This window comes from Maylandia zebra, linkage group LG20 (genome assembly GCF_041146795.1).
Source record: "Maylandia zebra isolate NMK-2024a linkage group LG20, Mzebra_GT3a, whole genome shotgun sequence".
Lineage (NCBI taxonomy): Eukaryota > Metazoa > Chordata > Actinopteri > Cichliformes > Cichlidae > Maylandia > Maylandia zebra.
The window spans coordinates 7,148,370-7,167,420 of NC_135186.1; the positions used below are offsets into that span (position 1 = coordinate 7,148,370).

General features: G+C 39.6%; 1 protein-coding gene across 2 annotated transcripts in view; it reads left to right on the plus strand.

The window, feature by feature from the left end:
• The first annotated feature begins 4,486 nt into the window (after positions 1–4,486).
• The window catches only part of espn (espin), a 37,259-nt gene continuing 22,694 nt past the window's right edge, over positions 4,487–19,051 (plus strand). For both annotated transcript variants that reach the window (XM_076878223.1, XM_076878224.1), the window contains exons 1-6: positions 4,487–5,327; positions 8,181–8,374; positions 15,920–16,106; positions 16,466–16,648; positions 17,338–17,469; positions 18,408–18,663. In XM_076878223.1, the coding sequence (XP_076734338.1) occupies positions 5,028–5,327; positions 8,181–8,374; positions 15,920–16,106; positions 16,466–16,648; positions 17,338–17,469; positions 18,408–18,663 (1,252 nt within the window). In that variant the 5' untranslated portion in view covers positions 4,487–5,027. The remainder of the gene's footprint in view (positions 5,328–8,180; positions 8,375–15,919; positions 16,107–16,465; positions 16,649–17,337; positions 17,470–18,407; positions 18,664–19,051) is intronic.

Here is a 19,051-nt window from a genome sequence, read left to right on the forward strand (position 1 = left end):
AGGCCTTTTTGAATTTTTTTGCTGCAGGTGTTGCATCGTTAAAACGCCTGTCTTGTCAAATTAGTTGTCCTGTTTCTGTCCGGCACTAATGACCCTGAGTGTGAGAAACTCTGACCGCAGATATTCTCACTGCAGCTCACGGATGACTGGGTCGCTGTGGAGCAGACATCACGGCTGCAGGGTAAGTTCAAGGGGGCACAAGACGTCTACGTTTTGTCTCAAAGGCTGTGAGAACAACAGTAAAGGAAGTTTAAAGAAAGAAACTTTAGCAATATGATGGTAGGACTTGTCAATAATGCCGTATGCTTAATATTTCTAAAAGTGCATTGTTTCAGGTATCATACTGTAATAATGCAAATTATTCAATAACTATTACTATAATAAAAAATGCAGATTATCTTTTAGGGTGTTACAAGCCTGGAGTTTATTAGTCTGAGAGGAAAAGGGTATAATTTTACACAAAATCTGCGCTCAACCGCAGATGTTAAAAAGTAAAAACTCATTTATATATGTTCAAACTGTAGGTGCACTCATATTTAGATTAAAAAATAGGAACATTATAGAAGAATTACATACTTTATGTCTTTAGAGCACAAATGTTCATATTTTCTAAATATATGTTGTCATACCGACTTAAGCTGCAGAAAACTGAATTTTTTATTAGGCCTATACAAAAAACGTGCAGCTACAAATACAAAAGGGTTGTTGTTCATTTAAATATCTGGAGTATGCTCTATTCCGCATTACAATAGTAATTCAATCTATGCATTGTATCAATTTCAAGAATATGCCAGTCAAACCGAAAAGAAAGAAAGAAGAAAGAAAGAAAGAAAGAAAGAAAGAAAGAAAGAAAGAAAGAAAGAAAGAAAGAAAGAAAGAAAGAAAGAAAGAAAGAAAGAAAGAAAGAAAGAAAGAAAGAAAGAAAGAAGGCATTTGGGGATGGGAGAATGGAAAAGAATAAAGTATTTTCCTCGCTTTGTGTGTTGGTCTTCTTTCAGCAAATAAAGTTTATTTTTGGTGTCTGGTGTCTTTTTTATGATCAGTAATCTTACCACAGTCCTTTCGTGGGTTTTTTTTAATATTACATAATTACGTTGTTTGTTTGGGAATTTTAGATTTGACACGATGATGATAAAGACACACCTGTGTTTATGGTTGAGTATGCCCTGCTGCACACCGGAGGAACCTTCCCTGCACGCGCCCGAGTTTACCCAATCCAAAGCAATTCCTCTGTGGCACGCGCCGACCAGCAGGCTGGACAGGGAGCTATTACTCTGGCATATAGCCTAGAAACGGGTTTTCAAAACTGTGCCTCCTCACACGATAAACTGAGACTGGAAACTGAATGAATATATGGTGGCTTTAATAAAGATGATAACGCATTTATCGTCAGTAGGTTAAAATGGTCAAGCTAAAGTTACAATTTCCAGTATTTATTGAGGATTCTCCCTCTTTTTTAATAAAAAACAAAAAAACAAGTGTACTATTTGTGGCAGTCATTGACCACAGTAAACTCTCACGTCTAGGTTATTTTGGGATCTTATTGTGTCAGAAATACTGAATTTTACAGTTGTTGGGTTACAAGAGGTTGGTTTGAACTTGGTAGAGAATATCTCATTTAAATGTTCCCGCGCGGCAGCAGATGTGAACACACAATAGGTTAGATGGGGCCCACGCTCTAAATAATCGAGTCCAATTTGAATAACTGTCGCACTTCTGACGCGTGCAAGAAATATCCCAGCTTTCCCAGGCTCTGAAGGAGGGGGAAACCGTTGGCAGCTTCTTTCCAGTTCAATGGGGATTTGGCTCCTCACTGGTTGAGGTTGTTGGAATGTCTTTTAACAGTCTGGGAAAAGACTCCACAATTTCCTACACTTGATTAAACCCTGTGTTAGACCGATCATCAAAAGCTACAGCTGCAGCACAAAAGTACCCCGTCTTTCACGTCTAGAGTCCACATACCAAAGTGGGAAATAATAAGCCCAAAACAAGGAGATGGGATTAGTGTGGCAGTCAAATAATCTATACCGTATTTAATAAACGGACAATCCAATTTTAGTGAGTAGCTGGAAGTTGAATACTCTACTATAAAAAGGTCGACAGTTTTTGAAATTGTGGGTCTCGTGATAAATAAAAAAATAAACTTTATTCAGATTCAGCTGAGGTTATATTCAGTTGAAGGTCATTTTTTCCTGCGAGTCAGGGCAGTGTGTCTGAAAATAAACAAACAGTGCTAGCGTATGGAAATGTGCGAAGATTTAATAGTGCCCATAAAACGACCACAATGTGCTTTGCTTCCGAGCTAACGGACTTGTTCCACATATATGTACTTTAGACTGAGCTAAAAAATCTTCTAGGTTAAATGACCTCTCCTCCCCCCTCGTTTATCTCCAGCCTTTTTGAGAGCTATTACTGTCCATTTCCTCTGGGGAATTGTAGTTAGCACGCTCGTGGGAATTCCCCCCTCCTCCCTCAAATTGGCGCGCGGTGTCCATGACAGTTGGACCTGTGAGACAGATGGGCGGAAGAGGCACGCGCCGAGCACGAGACTCGCTCATACCCCGCCCCCCGCCACCACCTCCTCCAAATACTCAGGAGTGAATCTACCCGAATACTGCAGAAATTGGCTGAGCGGAAAAACCAATCGAGTTAGTCTGGCAGAAAGTTAACCTGGTGTGAAGCTTCATTATTTTTCAAAATTTGCCCCACATCTAATCATTTAAATACCCTAGTCTTAGGCTGTAACTATAGAATAGTCTTGTTTAAATCCGGCAGTGTATACCAAGACTGTATGTTTACAAAGCAGTTAGGGGAGCATATTGCTGAGTTTTGCTTATTTTTTTTTAGATAAAAATGAAGACTTTCAAATTTGTCGTTTTTAAGACATGTTATCTGACTCTTCCGGTGTGCAAGCTTATTTAAATTTGTCATTTTTCAAATAACTTGAGGTATCATCACCTGTTCCAGGTGGAGATAAGCTGCAGAATACGAGGCTTTCCTGCCACCGTTTGGTGGTGAAATGTATTACAGTTCTTTGCAATATGTTCATGAAAATACAGACAGCCTATCTGCATCATTTGCATTGAAACTTGACCTTTGAAACTTTTGTTAAAACTGTCAGTAAGGCCACATAGAAGATAATGCTCACCAACATGTGCTTCTATACCTTCCGCAGGTATAGCTGCTAAACGTTTAAAGTAGGTAGCTTTTGCACTATATGGACAAGAGTACTGAACATCTATACATTACACCTACAGGAGCTGCTCAGCCCATGCCGGAGAAGGTTCGCAGCCCTGCAGTTATTGGGTTAGAGCTTTGGAGACTTTTACTCAATGTGCGCCTCAGTACTCGGCGACCCTGCTCCATAACTTTACTTGGTCTGAAACTTTGTCTCAGTTGCTGAAGTTCGGTCAAATTTTCAGCAAAACCACTTACAATTAGTTGATCGTGGAACATCATAGGGGGAAACATCAAGACATTTCAATGGCATCCTGTCACTAATCGTGCTCCAGAAAGCCCCATTGTTTCACAAATATTTGCAAAGTCAGAGTGCGGCAAGGTGCTTGATTAGACACTGAACACATGAATTCAAAGGCTCAGTGGGTTTTCTCCATAAAGTGCACATAGGTTGGACTTCAGTATCGCTGGAAGACCAATTTGCTGTCTTATATGTAATGCAAAAAAAATAAAAAAATAAAAATCATAAAACTGCTTTTGCAATCTTGCACTATGAATATTTACTTTCTCCAAATGTAAAAGATGAAACTTTTTTTTTTAAGAGTCCTGCATCTGTGCCTTATCTTGCTGTTGGATAGCTTGCAAGCAGCATTTTGTTGTGGTTGATTAAGGGAATGTTAATTTAAGCTATTTTATTTCATGTCTGGCACCCAAACAATGAAACACACACCACTGGCGTAAATGCACTAAAATGCATAAACGATCATTGGGCAGGACTACTTCTCATGATTTATCCGGTTTCAACATCAAGTTTTTATTCCTCAGAAATAACTTGTTCATCTTTTAATCTGGCATCATTTAAGATGTATAACTATTTCCAATTGACGTATTAACATGCGGTCTATAATAACAATCAATATAGTTATAGTTATTTTTTTTGTTTTGTTTTGGGGGGGTTTTTTTGGGGGGGGGGGGTTACACTCCCCTGAAATGCCACTAGATGGACCTCTGTAGTGTGCAAAAGTGCTCGGATCCTGTGATGCTGATTTCACTGCTACATGTAATATTAATGCTGTTTGCAAACAGGATCTGGGGTGTGTTCAAAAAGTTCATTGCTGAATTAATGTTTCCTTGTGAGTCTATCTTGACTGGCAGCGACGAGCACCTTCACCCCAGCAGCATAATTAATGTATATCCAGAGTTGTAAGTAGCATGTACGTACTGCTCCTTTAATTTCTGAGCCGATTTCCAGAAAGCAGCAACCTGTAACAGGCTCAGTGATCCTCCCCCTGATGGATTATTTAACAGGCGCTGAGTCCCATGTCGCCATCTGCTATAGGAAGAAAAACACAGCGGAATATTCCCTGGGGCGCATGATACGCGATAGTTATTCAACAGCAAAAAAAGGTTAATAAACTAATTTGGGGGGGAAATATAGTTTAGACCGTCTGGTAACCCAGAACACAACTTGTGCAACAGGTGGATGCTATTGGAGACAGACAGCGGATAACCTACTGAGCTACAACGTCGGGCCAGACAAAGCCTAAGAAAGAGGTTAGTTTGTCAGTCGGGTATGAAGTTTTATTTCAGCATGTAAATATTGCACTACCTGGAAAACAAAAACTTATGAACGATAAAGGGATCTTTCATTTGAACAGCGCTTTGGGAAGACCCATGGAGCGATAACCAAGCGTCTCTCCCACCAACACCCCACCCCAAAATTAACCCGGCTACTGACATGATCCACTCATTTATAAATACAACTCTGACCCTATCCGCACTATCTGCACGGTGATCGGGTCAACGGAGGCAACCAAAGGAAGGAAGGAGTCGCGCAATCTGCAGCAGTCATGGTGGTGGAGGGTGACAAGACCCTGCTGGCCGCAAGGCAGGGGGACATGCAGACTTTAAAAGTGCAATTAGCGGCAAATGCGCTGACCAGCGACGTCAAGGATGCGCTGGGAGCTTCGCCCGTCCACCACGCAGCCCGGGCGGGGAAGTTAGCCTGCCTGCGGTTTTTGGTGGAGGAGGCAGGGCTGCCGGGCGATTGTGTGGCAAATAACGGGGCAAGCGCGGCGCACGACGCAGCAGCAACAGGCAACCTGGCATGCCTACAGTGGCTACTGACCCAAGGTGGATGTCGGCCAGAGGTGAGTTACTACAGTTGTAGCTGGATCGGTCTAAAAGTGTAGCAGACAGTAGCCTAACTCTGCTTCATCCGACTTGGCTGTCATTTCTCATCTGTGGAGCCTACTCCAACCCCCATTTGAATCAGCTCTCCTCCTTAAAGCACATTATATCTATTTTAGTGCCTTAAACCTACACGTTTTTCCTAACATACACATTAAAATCCTTCTCCTTAGGAATAAAGTCTTTAAGCTTTTATTTTAACATAACTTTCTGTGGGGTTTGCGGGTTGTTTTGTGTCACTGTCAGGTATTTTGCTCCCAAGTCCATTTGGTGTGCTCTAAATGTCCTGATGATGTTGTTAATTCTCTTGTAATCTTTAAGGTTTTGACTATAAAAGCAGAAGGTTTAAAAACCCACTGGTCTTTTTCAAAAAGGGACCTTCCTCTTTCACAAGGCCCTGAAAGTTGTTTTCATATTGTTTTGGTAAGACAGTGAAATGCAACAAATTCAAACACTGTTGTAGGTATGAAAGAAATTACATTAAATACCAGAAGTAAAGTAAGTACACAGAAAATTATACTTTTTAAAAAAAAATTTTAATTTAAGGCTAAAAACCTGGTTTTCAGTGTTATGTCATGTTTCTATGGTAATAAAGTATGCAAAACTGGATTTGCAAATCCAATATCTCCTGTACAATAAAAACAGTGACTCACAAAAGGCACAAAAAGAAACACATAATGACAGTGTAGTTTGATATTATAATGAGGGGTGGTGTTTGGTGCTGTAAGGATTGTGGTTGAAGTTTCACATGATGAAATAAATCTTATTAACCTTTTCGACCTTTTATTGTTCCTATTTGTGCACAATGCGTTTTTTCACCTGGGAAGGAGTCATAGTAAATGCTCCAACACAATAACATAATCCATACCATAAGTATTCAGTGGGTTTCTCGTTTTATTAGGTAATACATTAAATCTCTCAGCTTTAATTTGTGGAGGTTTACATCAATACTCAAAGGCCTGTTTGAGGAATTTTCTATCCCTCTTAACACATTTCTTGGGCAGCTGTGTGTCTTTTTAGTGCTCATGCACATAAGAACTGGTGGCAACTAGTGAGTTGACATTTAGACTCAGGAGTTGTCTGCTGATATTAAGAGTAAAGTGTTGACAGTGTCACTAAAGAAACCACTGGACCAACAAAACGATGAGACTCAAAAAGCACAACTCTATCAAAGAGGTATCAAAGATGCCTTGCAAAAATAAAAATTAGACCTCTATTATTAAAAAAAAAATGAAAACAGGAGCAGAAAACTTGTGAGGATGTGCAAAATCCACTCGAGAATGATCTTAGGGCATATTTTCGCTTTATTTGAATCTCAGATGATTCTTAAATCGATTTGCCTTTTACTATTTAAATCCCAAAATGTGGACACCTTGTAAAGGTTATTCTATGTTGATATAAGTCTTTTCAAATTGAAGCTGAACTTTGCCTTATGTATAATTTCTCATGAAATACAGATATCAAGATACAGTTTTACAGTTTAGCGTGGCCCCAATTTACAACACTTAAATGTATAAACACATAAAAGTTATTCTTGTATATATTTATTTGTAGTATACTGCATATTCCAGCATATTCCAGAAAGATACACAGATGTGCATCATTTGTGCCCTTAAAAGGAAATTCAGATTTAGAGTTTACCTATGTAACCAATATGATAATGAGGAGGAGGAGGAGCTTTGCTTTGACTCACCCACATGGGTCTCATTTATCTTCACCTTCTTGAGCAGAGGTAAAAGTGAAACTGACAAAGTGACAAATTCATATTATGTTATTATGAGTACAACACAGTCCTACAACCCTGCAGTATTAAGTTATCCACGTGAAGAACAGTCATAAGCATTCCATCTTCAAGTGACAAAGAGTGCCCACAGATGAAGTGGTAACATGGCTGGTATGTAGTCAAAACTCTCAGTACACTTGAGTGCTTAATGCTTGCTTTCACCTTTGTTTTCTTTTTTTCTTGTTTGTGTTACGAAACTGTGATCATGAGTCTATTTGATGCTAACACCATTAGTCTGTAGCAGTGCACTACCTCAGACCTAAGCATCTGTGTTAGTAAGATGTTAACAGATGACATGTCTGTTCAAGGACCACACAAGTTTGGTCTTTTAGGTTTTCTGTGTTAGCTATTAGTCTGCCTCTTGTTAAAGCTAATTGTTTTATAGCACTGAGATAAATTCTGTGCTTTATATTCTTGCTACTGTGGTAAGTTATGAAGGTTTTTTTACTTATTTCAGAAAATAAAAATTGATTCCCCTTCCCGTAACAGTGAACAGGGTGATCGTGGCTCAAGAGCTGGCAGTTTGTCTTGTGATCGGAAGGTTGCCGGTTCGAGCCCCGGCTCTGACAGTCTTGGTCGTTGTGTTCTTGGGCAAGACACTTCACCAACCGCCTACTGGTGATGGCCAGAGGGGCCGATGGCGCCATATGGCAGCCTCGCTTCTGTCAGTCTGCCCCAGGGCAGCTATGGCAACAATTGTAGCTTGCCTCCACCAGTGTGTGAATGAATAGTGGCATTGTAAAGTGCTTTGAAGGTCTCGAAAAGTGCTATATAAATGCAATCCATTATTATTATTAACAGTACAATATACTTTGTAGCCAGTAAAAGTGGCTAGAAAAAAGTATGGGTATCAATTATTTTCTGGAGGTTATTGTTTTCTGGAAAAACAAGTAACCAGTTCAAATTAAATTAGTTATCAAATCATCATTTTATAATGCAAAGTCAGGCTGACAGTTGGTCACAGTTATTTTAAAAGGAGGGATTACAGGACTCCCTAGTTCAACATGTTCCTTATTTGTTTGCTTTACAGGCCAGGGACAGTTCTGGTGCCACTGTTCTTCATCTCGCATCCCGCTTCAGTCACCATGAGATCACCGATTGGCTGCTGAAGAATGGTGAGGTAGACCCTGGGACCCCCACCAATACAGGTGCCCTGCCTGTTCACTATGCTGCTGCCAAGGGAGACTTGCCCTCTCTCCGACTGTTATTGGGGCACAGCCCAAAGTAAGACCAACATGATATTGTCTCCACAATTTTGTCTTTATCCTGCTGTTGATTGATAGTCATATATTTTGGTAACTTGTAGGATTTCAGTTGATGTTTTGAGCAGGAACTACAGATGCTCTTTATTTAGAACATAATCTCTAAAAGCAAGTCGGGTGCCACCACCTACATTTTAAAATGCTCAACAAAAATTCTATAATATTGTATTTCAATTGGGGAGGGGCATATGAACTGCGATATGTATACAAATTGCAGTCCACTTTCTTAACTGCATATCCAATCAAATGTTTAAGAATATAAAACAGAAAATTAATGCATAGGGCTGTTGTTTCTGAAATATGTAACAGTAGATCAATTCCACAGATTCAGGTTTCAGACTCAGTAAGACCACTTAGAAAGTCTGACGCTGACAAATGAAGTACTGTGATTTACTAAGGTTAGCGCATCAACTCTTATTTCTTTTCCGAGGTTTAAAATGTTTAAGTCTGCTACAGAAATAGCCGAAAACACCAACTTTCACTCGTAGTCTGTAGAGTACAACTTGGCACTAGGGTGAAGTAAGTTGAACTTAAAGATTTAATTTGATACCTGATACTAAATGCTACCTATTACAATGTAAATGCTCATATATTGTTTTGAAAACAAAGGAAAAAAACTCTTGGTGGTTTAACTTTCCCAAAATACTGCACACTACTGCATCATTAATGCTGATTAAGTAATAATGCTGATATTGGTCTGTATAGCTGCATTTTAAGTATATATTGTATATTGTACATATTTAAAAAAAAATTGGTAAACTGTAAGAAAAAACGTGTTTTGATAATGAATTAATCATCAGGTTATTTACTTGATTAATCAATTAACAACACCAGTGCAAAAGTCCTAAATATTGGATTTCCTAATACCTGAAGTCTAAGAAAAACAGCAAATTTGTGAATATGTAACTAGCATTAACTTATATTAATATTTTAAATGTTGTTTTATTTAACAAGACAAGTCCTACTGAGGTAAGACATGGACAGCACCATTACAGGTTTTAAATGCAACACCAGCCTATAGAACAGTTAATTGACCAGTAATTGTAAGATATGTGTGCATATGTGCATGGGTGATTGCCTCCTAATGAATGTTACCCTAATCAATGCAGTGTCAGACCCATCTGTGCCAGAGATAATATTTGTTCATACTCATAACCACTGTATTAGTGCCATGATGAGGGAGTCATTGGTTGAGTTCTTTGCAGCAGCAAAACCAGATAAAATCTTTTATACATGTTGAGATATATATATATATATATATATATATATATATATATAGAGGAGATGGCTGATATCCAGAAATCCTACCAGTGGCTGGACAAAGCTGGACTGAAAGACAGCACAGAGGCACTAATCATGGCAGCACAAGAACAAGCTCTGAGCACAAGATCCATAGAGGCTGGGGTCTATCACACCAGGCAAGACCCCAGGTGCAGGCTGTGTAAAGATGCCCCAGAGACAATCCAGCACATAACAGCAGGGTGCAAGATGCTAGCAGGCAAGGCATACATGGAACGCCATAACCAAGTGGCCGGCATAGTGTACAGGAACATCTGTGCCGAGTATAACCTGGAAGTCCCGAGGTCAAAATGGGAGATGCCCCCAAGGGTGGTGGAGAATGACCGAGCTAAGATCCTGTGGGACTTCCAGATACAGACGGACATAGTGGTGGTAGACAAACAGAAGCAGACGGCCGTAGTGATCGATGTAGCGGTTCCGAATGACAGCAATATCAGGAAGAAGGAACACGAGAAGCTGGAGAAATACCAAGGGCTCAGAGAAGAGCTCGAGAGGATGTGGAGGGTGAAGGTAACGGTGGTCCCCGTGGTAATCGGAGCACTAGGTGCGGTGACTCCCAAGCTAGGCGAGTGGCTCCAGCAGATCCCGGGAACAACATCGGAGATCTCTGTCCAGAAGAGCGCAGTCCTGGGAACAGCTAAGATACTGCGCAGGACCCTCAAGCTCCCAGGCCTCTGGTAGAGGACCCGAGCTTGAAGGATAAACCGCCCGCAGGGGCGTGCTGGGTGTTTTTTTTTTATAGATATATATATATAGATATATAGATATATAGATATAGATATATAGTTTCTACCTCTTCTACTTTCTACCTCTTCTTCTTTTAAAGAAACCAGTCGTCATTTTACAATCAAAGTTTGCCTTAGCACTCATGTCAGATGCATTTAGCTAACACGTACGGCTGTTAGTTAACATGTCCCAGAGCCACATGCATGGATTAGGTGCTCAATCACGTGGCTGTTGTTTGGTTTGTTTATTGCTGTAGCCATCACTAGCTCTATTATTACTTGACATACTATAAAAGTTATAAAACAGAAAACATTAACTGCTCAGTGAAAGGATATTCTTTGTGCTTGTATCTGAACAACTATCAGTAAGAATTACATACTGCTACCATAAAGAAACAGAAATGAAATAATGGCTCAGTCTTTAACCCAAACTCTTTTCTAGAACTAGACTGACTTAAAATGACAAGCATGAGCCTTGTGCATTGACCCTTCAATATTGTGTGTTTGCACCCCAGATGGACGCATACCATCTGAAATTTTAATGAGTCTCATGGACATGTTAGCTCCCCGATAGCTGGGCTTCATTCACTCTTCTCCACCACCCCTCCCACTGTTGCTGTTTACCACCATCACCATGGTGACACACAGTAGCTCCAACTGGTGATAAGATAATGAGGAAAACAAATCCATCTGAAAAGACAAGCTGCTCTCTAAGCAGTAGCCTCGGGCATTGTTTAGATTGCAATTTTGCAGCCGAGAGATAAAATGGTCGTTTCGGGGTTTATTACAAGCTGCAAATTTGTATTAATGAGTTTTAAGAGGCAAAAAATCACCAGGACTTTTTACTCTCACAGCATTGTTCATCAGTATAAACCAATGGGTTTAAGGTTTAGGAAAGAACTCCTTATACATCATCAAAAGAGTGAATATGTTTATACAAGACCTCATAGAGTATTTCCCCCTATACTTAGTAGTCTTGAGCTACACCTCATTTCTTGGTACTTTGCCTCCAAGGAGTTGCAAGCAATAGTCTTTGAGGCTTTCTGAGCAACCTTTATTTTTACTTTGGAGATTGGCTGCTTTTTTGTTTTGTAAGACACTTAACACTGAAAAATGAATCATTCAAGTATCAAAGCTGTACATAACTCAAGAGATGAACCATTTTTGTGTCTACACATAACAAACAACTTAGCAAAGGAGCAGTTTTTAATTGTATCTTTAAGCACTTTGTTAGTAGTTTCCTGTCACATTATTTGTTCCTATTTCTAGTTGAATCTATGAAAAATAACAAACGTAACACAGTTTGACAGGGATAAATTAGTATTTCTGCACCAGAAAGGCAATTCTCAAAGAGCTTTTAACTGAAAATGCAACAAGTCCTGAAAAAATTTGAGGAAACCAGACAAGTGAAAGACATAAGAAGAAGTGCCAGGCCTTAAAAACTACATACAACTGATGAACAGAAACTAAAAATCATATCCCTGATGAACAGGAAGTAGTTTAAGGAACTGACACAGGGACCTTCAGTTAATCCATCTACTGTCCACTAAACCCTCATCAGAAATGGTCTCTGTGGCTGCCAATAAGCTGTTCTTAAGGAAGGCAAACAGGGAGAAAAGGCTGAGGTATGGCATATTACACAAGAACTAGACTGCAAATTAGTGACAACACGTCTTATGAATCCAAATTTGGAATTTCTTTTTTAAAATCGTCATCATTATTTATGGAGGTCATTTGGTAGTTTCAGGGCCTAACGCCAGTTGCAAACTACAAAATACTGTTCATCAGTTGTCTGTAGTATCCCCCAAAAGACAAATTATCAGCAACCGACCGATGTGGATATGGTTTGATAAATAGTGTGTTTTTGGTTATTCATCCGTATAAATAAAACATTTAGCTTAAATCTTTAAAAAAAAATCAGCTTGATACGCATGAACTCATGAAAGCAAGAACACACCCCTTTGAATGGTAACAAACATCATTGTTTGGGTGCGCAATCAGACCGGGACGCATTAGTGTCTTTACTTCCAGGGTGTCTGTTGGGTTTCAAATACACATCTAAATTGGTAGTTCACCCCCACCCACGTCCCAGTAAACCAAAACGAAAACCCTCCTGGGCTGTGTCTCTGCTGATAGCCTCAGTACACAAAAGAGTGAATGAATGTAAGATGGTGAAGGAGGGAGTGAGCGTGAGAGGCTACAGACAGGTTATGCAATCTATTAGTGCAGCTTAAGATCTTTGGTCGTGCCACAGTTTCTTCATGCAGTCGAAAAGGTTGCACTTCTGCATTAAGATAATCCAGAAAAGTGGCCGCCTTAACCTCCTCTGGAAACATGCAGAAGGAACAAGCATCAAATATTTGATTACTTTCATCAAATCAGCTTGTTCATTTCTTGCTTTTCACAGATTTGTTGCGTAGCAGTTGCTGAAACAGGAGTGGTTATGACTGAAATGGTTAGCGAAATCCAGAATGTAAACCCATTTCTATTAACAAAGCATGTCCTCTCCCTCCAAGAAGTAACCTTGTGTTGGGTCGGGTGTCGCTCATGTCTCTGATCTGAGCATCAAGAGCACGGGAAAACCTCCCTGCTGAAAAACATAAGAAAAGACAGAACATTATAGCTAGTTTAAACATTTATTTAGACCATAGTACTTAATAAGATTATTGAACATTAAGTGTGTTTTCTAAAGATGTGTACGCTCTCTCATTTTTCTCTGAAAAACATATTTGTTATAGTCCAACAGGTGTAGCAGCTCAAAACTGGTGTTTATTCTGTCTCTGACTTGTTTATATATAATGTTGTTTGAATTCGTGATCAGATACACGGAAAGTAAAGGGTAAACAGGCCAGTGGAGTTTTTTAGTCAGCCTGTGGCTTAGCTGCACTTTTTTTTTTTTTAAATCTTCTTAATAACGTCTTGGTACATGTTGAGTAGACCCACTTTCTGCTCTCTTTAATAAAAACAGGTTTAAACTGAGGGGCAGTAATGTAAACAGGCTGCATTTTTGTAGTGCTTTTCTAGTCTTAGTGACCGCTCAAAGTGCTTAAATTACAGCCCACACTCACGTTCTCATTCACAGATGATAAAAACAAATCAGGTACCCGGTGTCACGTCATCTCACAGACTGCAGTTGGGGATCAAACCTTCAGATTAGTGGGCAACTGAGCCACAGCTTTCTTTGTCAGGCTTCTTTCTTTATCAAGTAGGTAGCACACCTGCCATCAGGATAACATCTGTGCAGTGTGTTTCTTAAAGTGAATCAATAAATACTTTCACAGATTTCAACATGAATGATGTTTGGTTACGAAGCCAAACAAAGTATATTTTATTCAGTTTTCATCATGCACAGTATCAGTTAGAGATGTAAGCCAGAAGTGTTGCTTATATGTAGAACCACATCAGACATCCCTGTATGTTCCCGCTGGTTTATATCACTGTTTCAGTTATACCTTTGTGGCTGTGCTGTCAATTACTGTATATAGAAAAGGTGCAGATTAGAGCTAAGTATTGTGCCATCAGATTTCCATTGTGAAATATGTAAAAACATACAATTTCATACAAAGAACTCACAGGTTGGGAAGCTAAATAAATCATATGATATTTTTCATTATTCAGATGGGAAAAACCACTGAGCGGGTAACAAGCTTTTATCAAGCAAGAAGGCCATTAGTGTGACATCAATTACTTTACTAGTAATGAAGACAACCTTGGTCTTTGTTACCGTGTACATGAGTGGCTGACGAGGTAGCGTCCCTTGTGCCACTTGCTAGCTGTGTTGTCACACAAGGCTAAGCACTTTCTTAGCTCTTTGAAATCTACACCAGTTCTCCACTTCTTTGGTAGAGAGAATTCAAGCCTATTCACTTTGAAGAGTTGTGACAAAGGGAGACTGTGCTTTGTTAGCCTGGTAACCATCAAGATTTTCAGCTATGATTAATGATAAATAGAACTTTTCTTCTACACGGATGGCTGTGTGCAGATAAAATTGTTCCCACTTTTGTTACACTCATGAATAAATAATTTGACTGCCCATTTCCTGATGACAGGAATGCAGATTACTTCCCCTTCTTATTTTGAAATATTTAGTATGTACTTCTGCTTGGAGCTTTTTTCTCAGTCACCCAATAGGCCCTCCTTTTTTTGATCTTCAAAGGTTAAGTTATTCCTTAGCATATACTCTTCCTGTCTCAGAATAGGACCTGACTGATTGTCATTCACATGTGGCGTTAAGTGAGGCAAATCCTTTTAAGGGAAAGCACGACAGGTTTGTGTTTGACTCTGCAGGAACCAACCATCCACTTAAGCTCTGCCTCTCAGTTTACTCAACTTCTGTTGCTCTCTGGCTACTCAGTTTGTCTTTTCTACTTGCACTGTTGGACGAGCACAAAGCAAGCCAGGTAAAGCCAGTGGAGTGATAATCCTCTTAAGAGACTCCTTGCTCATTTGTCAGAGTCCAAATAAAGCACTACCTTATAGGATTTAGTGGAGATATTTTTGTTCACTCTCTGACCTCCCATTGTGACTATAAAGATCTGGGACAAGAAGGGATACAAGCATCAGATGAGGTTTTGCATTGAAGGCGGAGCCAAGGGTAATAAAGGTGAGCAGGATCTGGCTGTGCATCACTGCTGTCTGTTCTCAAAATAGCTGCATGTTGATGCTGACAAGTGTATCTTTTCCTGTCCCAGCTAATTGTTAACTACAGCTTACACTTTCAGTTTTTTTAGATTAATACCATTGCTTACATATGAAGATTTAAAAAGATAAGGCTTATGTTGTTTCAGGTTATTTTCATAGAGTGCTCTGTGCACACATGACGAAACTGATGTTTTGGCTGGCAAATAACGTGCACACCCATCATCTTGTAAGGAGCAGACACAGCCAGGTTTCTTCTCTTCAGTATAAAGACTGCCATCTTTTGTCAGAATTGCCACAAAGAGATTTTTTTTTTGTTTCGTTTTTTGCCTTTGTGACAATTGAAATATAATTTAAAATGAAAAATCAGCAAATCTACAACAGAATGTATTGGTCAGTCATTAACACCTGACTGAAATATGGTGGTGGGACCTTAAGAGAGCTGTGTACAATCAAATACCCACAAATCTCAATGAACTAAAGCAATACTGTAAATAAGAGTGGGGCAAAGTTCCTTCACAACAATGTCAGAAAACCATCACTTCATGTCACTTTTGCTAAAAGCTACTGAATCATGTGGTGTACTTGGCTTTTCTCACACTGCTTCTGAAGTTTGGACTTTTTTTGTTACACAAATAACGTCAAATATCACATGTTGTTGCTCTGCAGCGGTTGTTTTAAACCAATTTAGAACCTGGTATGAACCAGATTATTTTTCTTTCATGATACATTAAAGCATAACATTGAAACAGGGTTTTACAGGTCTGTATTATCACCAATTTGGTTTTTATTTTTCTTATTATGCAGAAGTCTTTCATTTTCCTTACTGATTCACTTTCCTACAGCCTTGTCAACTCCCAAACAAAAAATGGTGCCACACCACTCTACCTGGCCTGCCAGGAAGGCCATCTGGAGGTTGTCCAATACCTGGTCAAAGACTGTGGAGCGGATCCGAGCATTCGAGCCAATGATGGGATGACACCTCTGCATGCTGCTTCCCAGATGGGCCATAACACTGTCATTGTCTGGCTGGTGCGTTGGACTATCAGAACACTGTAGATCATGTCTTAATAATGGAATAGTTTTTCTCCGCCAATTGTGGGGGTTTTTTTTAAACGGAACAAGTGAAGGTACAATACTGATATTTATGATTAAGCAAATTACTTAATATTAGTAGTATTAGTATAATATGCTTGTGATATCTAAAATAGCTTGTGATATCACCAGAAGTCACATCATAATTGAACTTTTAACCAAAATTTTCCTACATCATTTACTTGAAAAATGTGCCAAAGCCACCGTTTACTACTGGAGTCACAAAAATTGGACCAAAAGCAGCTGAAATCTTTCTGATGACTGCTAAGCATTAACCTCCATCTCGTTTCCTGCAGATGAGTTTCACCGAGATCAGCCTGACAGACAGAGATGGTGACGGAGCCACGACGATGCATTTTGCAGCCAGTCGTGGTCACGCAAAGGTCCTCAGCTGGCTTCTGCTGCATGGTGGGGAGATCGTCACTGACAACTGGGGAGGGACCCCCCTCCATGATGCTGCAGAGAATGGTGAACTTGAGGTGTGTGTTAGGTCTTATTGGATCAGCACAGTAGCAGAATATGTGTAAAGAAGCGCTCTTTCAAGAATTGTTGAAGTATATAGAGAAAACTATGTTTTTCATGATTATGTTTTTTTTCTTTTTTTACAAAAGAGTTGATCAGTGTGGACTTTTAAGAAGCTCACTGAAACACAAGTCAATAGGGCAGAACAAAGGTTGCTCAGTCTGAGAACAACAAGCTTATTCCAGCTTCCACTGGTGCTTGGTAGAAAGCTTGTTAAATTCATGCTTTAAACTATTTCCAAGTTTCTGTAGACTTTGAAACAGAAACTTTTTCATGAGAGAGAGAAAAATGAATGATAACTAAGAGAAGATCAAAGAAAAGCATGATACTGCTACATTAAGTATTTTGCTTTTAGCTAGGACATTTACATTAATTAGTTGATCAGTGAGGGAGTGTGGTGATATAATATGGTGTTTTTCTGGTCTGATGCAGTGTGAAACAAAACACAATTTGTGTTAACATGTACTCTAAGCCTTGCATTTATCCACTCAATATGTCAAACATTTTACATGTTGAGAGTCTGTCACACTGAACTGAGTGGAGTGTAAACAGTTTTTATCGTTGCTAATTGAAGATGAGTCTAAGCAGCCTGTTTCACAAACACTGACATCAATCCACTCTGGAACTTTCTCTGTCTGCTTTTCAGTGCTGTCAGATCCTTGTTGTTAATGGAGTTGACCTGGGCATAAGGGACCAGGATGGCTTCACTGCAGCAGACTTGGCCGAATACAATGGCCACTCCCAGTGTGCCAAGTATCTGCACACTGTGGAGAACATGGTAAGAGTACATGTCTAAAAAAAATGTAAATGTTGGATGGATGGATGGATGGATGGATGGATGGATGGATAGAAGTCAGCATAAAGTCATATGTTTTATACACACACACGCATGCACACACCCACAGATAGATAGACAGACAGACAGACAGACAGACAGACAGACAGATAGATAGATAGATAGATAGATAGATAGATAGATAGATAGATAGATAGATAGATAGATAGATAGATAGATAGATAGATAGATAGATAGATAGATAGATAGATAGATAGATAGATAGATAGATAGATAGATAGATAGATAGAATGAATGAATAATGGAGATATTTCAATAATGTTTAGCTTTCTATGAACCTGCCTCCCATGACAGACTTCAGACTCAGATAATTAGTCAAGCTACCTGACACACAGTGCTCTCCATGGCCTTAACCCTCTGAAGTTCCTGAGTGGCCAGGGGAATAATTCTTTCTCACAGAGCTCGTTTGGCATCGATGACATATTTCTCTCTTCTTGTGCTCTTTCTCATGGGGCGCATTCAGCCAATTGAGTCCTGCATTGTGGGAAAAGCAAAAAGATCCCCAGAGCCATTCTCACTAGCTGTGAGGTGTTTCATTAGTGTGCCTGTAATGCTGTTCTTCTCCTCGTTAAGTCACCAGGGACTGAGTAGCAGTGAGATTTAACAGCTGATGAATGCACATGTAGATTTTAATAAGAGACAAATTTATGAGCCTGCCATAATGACCCTGTATCTTTCTAAATCTAAAAATTAATGAACCAGATGTGTTTTATTAATGATTAATAAAGAATTAATTGATGTACAAATGCTTTTTGCTTTGTTTTAGTAATGTGGAAATGATATCTATATATCAGACGACCAAGTAGAATAAATTGAACAATCGTGAAAATTGAATGTTCATAAAACTCGTCCCCTCGCAGAGTGTGGAGCACCGCGTTTTGTCCCGGGATCCCTCGACGGACCTTGAGTACAAGCAGCCAGACTCTGGCCTGTCCTCCCCAAACACCACCATGCCTCCTTCCGCCCAGGCAGCACACTTTGACATCGGTTCACCATCCAGCTCCCTGTCCAACTACGACTCAGCCAACTCCAGTCAGTCCAGCACTGGGGAGAAGAGGAGCAGCTTGACAACGTCACGAGGCCCACCTGCTCAGCTGAGCGCAGTTGCACACACAGGTCTGCTGCTCTTTACACATTAAGGATATAATGTGTATCTTTTTCAAGCATTTCAGAATGACAAATGCCGATCAGATCAACAGCTACATATACTTTTAATCACATCATAATAAGAATGTTGCATGAAAGGCTTGCTTCAGTCTATATCATGACTCTACTATTATGGCATTTCAGCAATAATACAAGGAGTGCAGAATTTTTTGGCAAATGAGTATTTTGTCCACATCATCCTCTTCATGCATGTTGTCTTACTCCAAGCTGTATAGGCTCGAAAGCCTACTACCAATTAAGCATATTAGGTGATGTGCATCTCTGTAATGAGAAGGGGTGTGGTCTAATGACATCAACACCCTATATCAGGTGTGCATAATTATTAGGCAACGTCCTT